The 9,880-nt window shown below is 52.0% G+C and overlaps 1 protein-coding gene across 1 annotated transcript; it reads left to right on the top strand.

The window, feature by feature from the left end:
* Window positions 1-3,199: 3,199 nt before the first annotated feature.
* On the top strand, window positions 3,200-9,151 carry SSTR2 (somatostatin receptor 2). The gene is made up of 2 exons (XM_047757685.1): window positions 3,200-3,450; window positions 7,361-9,151. The coding sequence occupies exon 2, from the start codon at window positions 7,452-7,454 to the stop codon at window positions 8,559-8,561; it is 1,110 nt and encodes a 369-aa protein (XP_047613641.1). The 5' UTR covers window positions 3,200-3,450; window positions 7,361-7,451; the 3' UTR covers window positions 8,562-9,151.
* Window positions 9,152-9,880: the final 729 nt, after the last annotated feature.

Here is a 9,880-nt window from a genome sequence, read left to right as displayed (position 1 = left end):
GAAATGGCCAACTCCCTGCTTGGCATCCCCGTGGAGACAGTCAAAGCCACAGTGGATGTCTGGATGGGCATCCGTCACTCCCAGTGGAGCCCAAGCCTCCTCCCAGGGCTTAACTGCATGACTTACTTCCTCTAAACGGATGTCAGCGTAACCATCCCCGCCCCCTCCATTTAATTTATTAAGCTGCTAAGAGACTCAAGGACCTACATAGGACTTGCATATTCAGGTCGGGGCTCCTGGGCTGTGAACTTCTCACCCAGAGGGTGAACTCAGCAGTCAGTATCTCCCCATGTTACAGGCTGAGCACTGGCCTGGTCCTTTGTCCTGCTCCTGTTCTTAATTTCCTGCTGGCAATTGTCTCTCCGATAAGTGCTGAACGAGGGAAAGGTATTATTTAATTGCTTTAGAGATATCAAGCCAGCCAGGATGGAGGTTATCACCTCTCCAGCCCCTCTATTTTCTGGCTCAAGGTTTGGTTACTTAGTTACTCAGCAAGCTGCAGAGGAAGGGGGCAGCCCCATGGGTGATGGGGCCCACTTCATCCAGCAGATGGAGGGGGAGGCAAAAGAACAGCCATTAGGACTCAAACAGGGACTGGAACCCCAGGGGAGCCACCAAGTCCAGGTGGCAGCAAAATCAAACAGCTCTTTGGAGGCACCCAAACGGGGAAAAGATGGACTCCATATCTGGATAAAATCAGCAGTCGTTCAAGACTACAGTTTCTGCCGTCAAGGTCAAGGATGTTCAGACTCCACTCACCTGGCCCTGCAGGGGAGACAGGCATGCCTGAGGTGGGTGGATGGGTCCAGGACTTTTTCCAGGCTGGACTCATCCCACCTGCCTCACAGGGAGAGGAAGGGAAAGAAGACTTCACAAGGAAAGGACCAGGAAGGGGGATTTCACTGTATCAGATCATCCGAGCTAAGAGCACTGCTGGAGCATCACGGAGAAGATGTGACTGCCGGCTGATCTGAGGGCTGGACTCGGGCAGTTAGAGGCTCAGTGCCCCCTCCCCATCCTTGGAATGTACATCCCTCACCAGGAGCTATTTCAAAGATGCAGCCTCGAGAGCAACATAGACTTAGACCGTCTGGACTGAATCCCATCAAGGCCTCTATGCAAATGTGTACGATTCAGGCAGGCGGGCATAGAGATCTGTGCATCTTGCAGCCCCCAAGTTAAGCCTCGTCTCTGACTTTCCTGCTTCTCAAGCCTGCCATCTACCAATCTGGAGTGGCTGCCTCTTCCTTCATCCCTCCTTGCTCTCCACGTACAGGGGCAGCATTTTCGAGTTTCACTTGGGAGACTGCAAGTGTTTGAAATTTACAGGCGGGCGTCTACGAATCACCCCAGCCAGTTGCCTTGAAGGGAGATGGTTTTTCAGCTGATCCTTTACAGGCAGTCTGGTTCTGCTGGCCATACTCATACAAAACTAAAAGGAAAAAAAAAAGCATTGTCCATCAGGGTTATCTGAGCAGGGGGCCAGGGGAGGGGGGCGTTGAGAGCCACTGTTTCAATTCTTATATAGATTGGAAAACAGTTTGTTTGTTTGTTTGTTTTTTAATGACACAGGAGTTTGGCACCAAGAATATAAGACTTTTGAAAAGACAGCATGGTCCCCAGGACAGGAATTTGAGGATGGAATGAGCATTTCCTGGCTCTTTGCTTCCCCTTCTTTTCCTGGAAACCGGTGGTGTCATTGGTTTAAACTAGAAATGGCAACAGACGCTGTTGCAGCAGCTGTGCCCCACCCCCACCCCATCCCACCCCCAGCGTGTGAAGGTGCAGAGTTCTCTTGAGCTCAGTTCCACTCTGCATCCCTGGTACTCTGACCCCTCCCTCTTCCAGCTGATGCTGAGCACAGGCACCCTTCTTCTGTCCAGCTACCCGCCTAGCCCCTCTGCCCCGCGCACAAGAGAGAATCGGGGTCCCAGAATGGCTGAGACATGAGGCAATCACACCAGGATGATGACTCAAGCCCCATCATGGCCCACATCTTAGAAAGAGTCACATTGGATGGTAACCCCTGATTTCCACTCTTGCAGTGGGTACCCCAAGATCCAGTTTGGCCCAGATAGAAACTAGCAGTTGATTCCTGCCTTACTTGGTGGTTTCCCTTCCCAGGTTGCTGAACCATCTCTAGGGCTCACAATACCGGCTAAACAGCCTCTGGACTGCAACTTGCACTGGTGAATTGCAGATCAGATAATAGCAGGGATAAGCGTGGACAGTCAGAGTCAGCTCAGCCCACAGAGAGCACTGTAGTTGGCGTTTGCTTTCTGTCTCCCATCCCCTAAAACTATACTCGGGATGGTGAATGTGTGAGTGTGTGTGTTTGTGTGCGAGTGTGTGTGTGTGTGTGTGTGTGTGTACTTGGAGGAGGGTGAGGAAGGAGAGGCTGCAAGACTGATTATGACTTATTAAACCACTGGAACAGAAGCTGAATCATCACAGTCAAAAATAAATAGCTGTACCTTGATGTGACACAACTCCCACTTCTTGCACGTTTGTTTCCCCTTGCTCCCTCACAGCAGGAGGGGCTGTGCCTGGTGGGAGCAGCAGGTGCCCGCAGTCAAGGTTAAGGAAGAGGACTGGCTGTATGGCCACTGTGCCTCCAAGCTGTGAACTGGGAGGGTTGGCCTGAGGGCTCCCCTGCTGAGCGGCTGACTGCTCCCCCACCCCAGCTATGGAGCCCGAGTGTGGGTTCACACCCTGTGCCAGGGGCGCTGGCCACTGCTTGGAGAAGTACTTTCCCCTACAGCCGTTTTCTCCCAGGTCCCTCCCCTGGCTCTGCGCCTGGGGATGTCCCTCGGTTCGATTGACAGTGCTTTGCAAACTTGTCTGAATGCAGAGAAGGCAGAGGTCCTGGAGTGAGTCTGGGTCACCAGGCCACCACTCCAGCTGCCTGGAATAGGCTGGGTGAAACAACCAACTCTAGGAAAGCAGAGGGAAGACAGCGGGTGTCCCTGCCACGGGTCTTGGGGAGGCCGAAGTCACTTGACCCTTCACTTCTGCATGGGCATCTCCCTCTACCCTGGGTGACTGCGACCTCCTCCCGAAGCCACCCACAGGATGCTCCCCCACCTCCCCGCTCACCCCAGTCCGCCCACAGGACCCGGCAGGCGGAGCGAGCTGCAGTGACGTAATGGGGGGGGGGCCGCGGGGAAATGAGCCGAGGGGCCCGCGCTCGGCACAGCCAGTCCAGGCGGCGCAGCCACCCGCGCGCGCGCTCCGTCACCCACACCCGGAGCCTCGGTCCGCGGCTCGGCGCCCGGGATCCGCGGGCCCGGCGGGCTCTGCGCGGCGCGACAGGCGAACGTAGCTGAGCGGCTCTGGACACCAAGCGCCGGGTGCTGGCCAGGCGGCTGAGCGTCTGGGCGCCCCGCTGAGCTGGGGACAGCCGTTGGGTGCCGGGGAGCCGCGGTGGTGGATTGCAGCGGAAAAGCAAAGGTGAGATGTGTGGGAGTGCGTGTGTGTGCGTGTGTGCGTGTGCGTGTATGTGTGTGTGAGAGAGAGAGAGCACTTGGGCACCTGAGTGCATGTGCGCCGCAGGGTGGTGCGCGCCGCGATGCGCCGGAGTGTAGGTCCCGGTACGTGGTTCTCCACCCTTGTGCTTATTTGGGGTGGGGGGCGATATTGGTGAGAATGAACGACAGCAGTGTCCCGCTATGAGTGGGGCGCAGTGAGTCGTGTGTGCTGGAACGGACGTATCCGCACCGCTGCATGCTGGTGAGCGTGGCATGCGCCCTTGTCCAGTCCTGGTCCCTCAGCTGCGTGTCCAGGTAAGAGCTGCAACGGGGACAACTTCTCTCCCAGCCGCCTGCGAAAGAGCCCCGATGCGCGAAGAGCGAGGCCGGCGTGGGGGACACGGCCGGAGCTCCCGCGGGCGCATCTCGGGATCCGAGCCTGTGAGGGGCAGGCGGCGGGGCAGAGAAAAGCGAGGTTTCTCGCTTCTTTTTCCTGGTCCGGCCTGGGAGACTGATCCCAAGGGCGGTGCAGGGTCTGCTCCCCCAGCGCCTAGGCGGAGAGGACAGTTTGCCTAGGTTTGGAGAGACCGAGTCTCCCAGTGTCCCGCCGGCCAAATCCTTAAGCGGCTGTCGCCGGCTCACAGCAATCCCTGACGCCCCAGCCCCGCTCCACCCTGAGCCCCGCTCCACCTCTCCCTCCTCCTCCTGGACATAGCATGGAATCCTTAGGAAACCCTTGGGTCTGATGGCTAGCCAGTTAGATGGCGAAGAGGAGGATCTTCTGTGCCAGCCTGGGGAGCCAACTGGGCCGTCTGGAGTCTCACCTCTCCCCGATGCCCTTCTGCCAGCGCAGCCTCGGCTTTTCCTAGGAGCTCTAGCGCCGCGCTGGCCCGAACCTAGCTGTTGACTCCCCCCGCTGGGGCTCACGCTGCGGCTACTAGAGACCCACTTAGGTTTCGGAGGCCAAGAGAAGAGAGGGTGGGTGTCTGAATGGGAAAAGATGCTGGGGGAACAGAAATACTGAAGCTGAATGAGATTTAGGATCACCCGGGGTGCACAGTCCCCATCCCAACATTCGGTTCTTGGGCAGGAAACCACAGCCCCTCAGGGAGGGGAAAGGATGCTCTGGACCATTCTTAGCCTCCTCTCCAACAGAGCTGGACTCAATTATCAGAGGAAACCAACAACAAGGCATTTCCAGTATCTAGCAATTCTTAGGTTGGAAAAATAAAGCAGAAAACCAAACTTCCTGGTGCATTTAACTTAACCACAATTTAGCAAGTAGTGATGCCTGGCATTGGACTCCACTTTCACACAAATGAAGCCTAATTCGCTCAGAGACCTTAGGCATCTGAATTCATTGTTGATGAAATAAGATTCACTGTGATTCGAACTCTCTTTTCTTCTTTGGAGGAGACTTCTCACTCCGGACTGGCTCCCCACCTTCACCAAGCTCTGAGCTCTGTCTATTGCTACTTCTCTCAAAAATAGAGAAAGCTGCTTCTCGTCTATTTCAGGAAGAAAAAAGACCCTATGTAATTCCTTCCCACTGAGCGAGACTCTGGCCGAAAAGGCAGAAAGGGCTTCAGGTCAGTGTTGAACCCTCCCTCCCCCATCTGTGCCATCATTTCTATCCCCAAAGCGCTAGACAGAGCTTCTCCAGCCCAGGGGTCTTCAGTTGTTCCCAGACACTGGAATGTGATCTTGCATGTCACATAGATGGGACCCTGGAGATGCTAGTGATTAATGTACACTCCAACGCAGGCAGCTTAAATGGGATTCTGGGTGGAAGAATTAAAGTAACTAACGAGACAGAAATGATGTTGGAAACAACCCAAGTTAATTCAGAGACACCAAAAATGGCTTCCCTCTACATTTAACAGCTGTCAGTCCATGCTTTTTACCCAATGCAGACATTGACTCCTGGGTCCCCCAAGTACTTTACTGACAGATCAGCCCCGAAGCCCAGACCCTGCTTTACAGACAGTCGTATGGTGGGAAAATTGGCACAGAAAGGATAAGCGATGCCCCTTGCGGTGCAGAATGAATCAGAGGCAAAGGTGGGCGAGGATCCTGAAGCACTTGTTGCTGGCTGAGCCTCTCCAAGCATAAAGGAGCAATCTCCAGTCTTCACTCGGGCACCAGGAAAAGTGACCTGCTCCTGCTCGGGGGAAATGCGTCTGCCAAGTGAACTATTACCACCGTGTGCTGATCACATCACCCCTTTTCCATCTTCCCTCTCCCCAGAATGACCTCTTTCTTCCCTGCCCTCCTTGCTCCATGCATTCAAGACCCAGTTCAAACGCATCTCTTGTGAAGCCTCCTCTGAATCCCCCTGGAGCTTTCTTCCTTTGTTCATACCTCCAGGCAATTCACACAGTCTGTGCAGTGGCTTCCTGCCTCTCTCCCTCCTAAGTTGTCACCTCCATGTCTTGTTCATTCCTCTATCCCTGGTATCCAGAACAAAGAAGCGCCCCCCCCACCGAGATTTCTTGGAATGACTATAGATAAATTATTTAAGTACATAATGAGCTATTGTTTTACGTCTTGGGCCAAGCCAATAGTGCTACAATCATTTTCTCAGCATGGAGGGAAAACTGGAGCCACCTGCTTCAAACCAAAGCCCAATTATCAGCCACTAGTTTTCCAAACCACTGAGCAGCAGCTGTGATGCTGTGACAAGTGCAGAAGACTTGGGTGGACCATGTTCAAATCAATCCCAGCCCCACCAGTTAGTTATGTACAAGGTTCCTTAAACTCCCTAAGCCTCAGTTTCCTCATCTGTAGCATGGGGATAATTGTCCTCCCCTCATAGGACGGTTGGGAAGATCAAGGGAAATGGTGCTTGTGAAGGAGTTGCAGCGGTGCTTGGAATTCACATCTGTGAATAAGCCTGCCTCCCTCACCCCTGATTATCCTTAATCAGGAAACTGCAGGCAAATTCTCTGGGATGTGAGAAGATGAGCCATTCTACTGAGGGACTTGGGAAAGGACAGTCCAAGACATGAGGAGGTCAAGTACTGGGTACTGGAGAAACAAACATAGAAAAAAAAAAAAAAACAAGCATCCATTTTAACAATAAAAACAAGGCAGATTTTTACTTCTAATATTTAAGACTATAAACTGGGAGTTTCCTGGTGGCCTAGCAGTTAAGGACTTGGTGTTGTTGCTGCTGTGGCTCAGGTTCGGGCCCTGGCCCAGAAACTTCTGCAAGCTTCAGACATGATAAACTGGTTCATTATGTAGGCAGATTTCAATAAATTAGAAATAAATACGATGGTAGTTGAAAAGAGGGGAAAAGATAACATTTTTTAAAGTGTTTTCATCACTTACCTTTCATGACACCCCCATGTTAACCAATGAGAGTCAGAGCGAGCGGTTAAGTGCCGGGCACAAGGTACACGGGCTGCATGGTAGAACCCTAGGTTTTTTCGTCTCTGAAGTCTGGGATTTTTCCACTATGGGATTTTCAGAATGGAAAGACTCCAAAGCAATCAGCAAGTCAGCATAAATCTCCTCAAGGGGAAAAGGCCAGGAACGCCAGTGTGAGACACTGCTGAGGCCAGACTCCCCCAGGTTCAGCCTCTTTACAGTTTGGACCAGTCAACTTGTTAGGAACGGCATTGCTGTACAGTCACAGCCGTCTCCTGCATGTGCGTCACTAAAGATGACACGATAAACTGTGATGACTTAAACCTTTCCCCACTATTGGGAAAACAACTGAACAAGTCTGCACGCTGAGGAGAATGGGCTGGGAGACCTCGGGCTCCTGTGAACGATAACACACTTTTTCGATTGTAGAGTGTCTGAGAGGGCAAACCAGAAACGTGGAAGGCTGGCGAGGGCTTAGGTAGCCTCTGACTGCTGAAGCAATCTTCCTTTTTTCCTTGCAGATGTCACAGTGGATTCTTTGCCTCCAAGACCCACTAAGGTGAGAGTCAGATCTTTGGCTGGTTGGAACTAGCCTGGGACTGTCAGGCAGCCATGGATATGGCGTACGAGCTACTCAACGGGAGCCAGCCGTGGCTTTCCTCTCCATTCGACCTCAATGGCTCCGTGGCAACAGCCAACAGCTCAAACCAGACGGAGCCATACTATGACCTGGCCAGCAATGCAGTGCTCACGTTCATATATTTTGTGGTCTGCATCATTGGCTTGTGCGGCAACACGCTTGTCATTTATGTCATCCTCCGCTACGCCAAGATGAAGACAATCACCAACATCTACATCCTCAACCTGGCCATTGCCGATGAGCTCTTCATGCTGGGCCTGCCCTTCCTGGCCATGCAGGTGGCTCTGGTCCACTGGCCCTTTGGCAAGGCCATCTGCCGGGTGGTCATGACCGTGGATGGCATCAATCAGTTCACCAGCATTTTCTGCTTGACCGTCATGAGCATCGACCGGTACCTGGCTGTGGTCCACCCCATCAAGTCGGCCAAGTGGAGGAGACCCCGGACAGCCAAGATGATCAATGTGGCCGTGTGGGGCGTCTCTCTGCTGGTCATCTTGCCCATCATGATATATGCTGGGCTTCGAAGCAACCAGTGGGGGAGAAGCAGCTGCACCATCAACTGGCCAGGCGAGTCGGGGGCATGGTACACAGGGTTCATCATCTACGCCTTCATCCTGGGGTTCCTGGTGCCCCTCACCATCATCTGTCTCTGCTACCTGTTCATTATCATCAAGGTGAAGTCCTCCGGAATCCGAGTGGGTTCCTCCAAGAGGAAAAAGTCTGAGAAGAAGGTCACCCGGATGGTGTCCATCGTGGTGGCCGTCTTCATTTTCTGCTGGCTCCCCTTCTACATCTTCAACGTCTCTTCGGTCTCTGTGGCCATCAGTCCCACCCCAGCCCTTAAGGGCATGTTTGACTTTGTGGTGGTCCTCACCTATGCCAACAGCTGTGCCAACCCTATCCTCTATGCCTTCTTGTCCGACAACTTCAAGAAGAGCTTCCAGAATGTCCTCTGCTTGGTCAAGGTGAGCGGCACAGATGATGGGGAACGGAGTGACAGTAAGCAGGACAAATCGCGGCTCAATGAGACCACGGAGACCCAGAGGACCCTCCTCAATGGAGACCTCCAGACCAGTATCTGAACTGCCTGAACATTCAATCCAGAAAATGCCCCAGTGCTGCCCAATGGCCATGTGCTCCCCACCCCCGCCCCTTCCTTCCTCTCACCCATCACACCTGGCTTCTAGAATAGGGACTTAATCGCTCAGCATGAGTCCATTTCAGAGAACAATGTTTGAGTCGGCTTGTCTGAGTGAATGATAATGTCTTAAGTTGATTACCCTCCCCCAAAAGTGAACATTCCCATGCAGACAGACTATTCAGCTCATGCCTGGGTGTGATCCTTAGAAATATGGAGGCTCAGCAAAAAGAGAAAACTCTACCCCTGTGTTTGTGTGTTTAAAACCCAATAGATAATCTTGTGGTCTCACATTTATATTTGCATATTTCTATCTGGTCCCTGTACAGTCATGACCTACGTTTCCTGAGTTCAAGTACACAAGTAGCAAGTTCAAATGTGCATAGTGTAGGTGGACATTTATTTCAATATGGTACCCGTGGAAATGGACTTAACCATGAAGCCAATAAAGTTTAAGCTTCAGGGATCGCTCTTGCTTGGGCAGTATGTTCACCTGGCCACATGTTTTTGCATAAAAAAAAACTGTAAAAGTAAGATATTTTTGTATTCTCTTTCTTTTTTTTTTTTGTCTTTTGTCTTTTTTGTTGTTGTTATTGTTGCTATTTCTTGGGCTGCTCCCGCGGCATATGGAGGTTCCCAGGCTAGGGGTTGAATCGGAGCTGTAGCCACCGGCCTATGCCAGAGCCACAGCAACGCGGGATCCGAGCCGCATCTGCAACCTACACCACAGGTCACGGCAACGCCGGATCGTTAACCCACTGAGCAAGGGCAGGGACCGAACCCGCAACCTCATGGTTCCTAGTCGGATTCGTTAACCACTGCGCCACAACGGGAACTCCTGTATTCTCTTTCTTAAAAAATTCTCCTTAAATTGTATAAGCTTCCAACCTCACAAAACCTGCCTCCACCCTTGGGTATTGGCTTCATTAACTGCACACAAAGTTAGATTAAAGCAAAATAGGGAGAGAGAGAAGATATTTCAGGACCCAGAACATAAATTCATGTGTTTTCTCTTCTTAGATATAATCAAATAATTCTTAATCTCCCCCAAAGGACTTAAAAGGGTTGTGGTCATTGATCATTGTACTTATCAAGACAAGGCCTGCTTTGTTATAAGACTGCATTTGTTTTCTTCTCTAATTGCTTTAATTTTTCTCAGGGAGCCGCCGAGGCGAGTGAGGTTGGATGGAGATCACTAACATGAAAGGCAAAAAAATGGACAATAATTCTTGTAGGGTAATTTTACTCTCCCTACCAAGAAAA

This window comes from Phacochoerus africanus, chromosome 14 (assembly GCF_016906955.1).
Source record: "Phacochoerus africanus isolate WHEZ1 chromosome 14, ROS_Pafr_v1, whole genome shotgun sequence".
NCBI lineage: Eukaryota > Metazoa > Chordata > Mammalia > Artiodactyla > Suidae > Phacochoerus > Phacochoerus africanus.
This window is presented reverse-complemented; position numbering and strand designations above follow the sequence as displayed.

Excerpts from the sequence above, each read along its gene's own strand:
- SSTR2 (XM_047757685.1), top strand. The coding sequence starts at position 7,452 with ATGGATATGGCGTACGAGCTACTCAACGGGAGCCAGCCGTGGCTTTCC.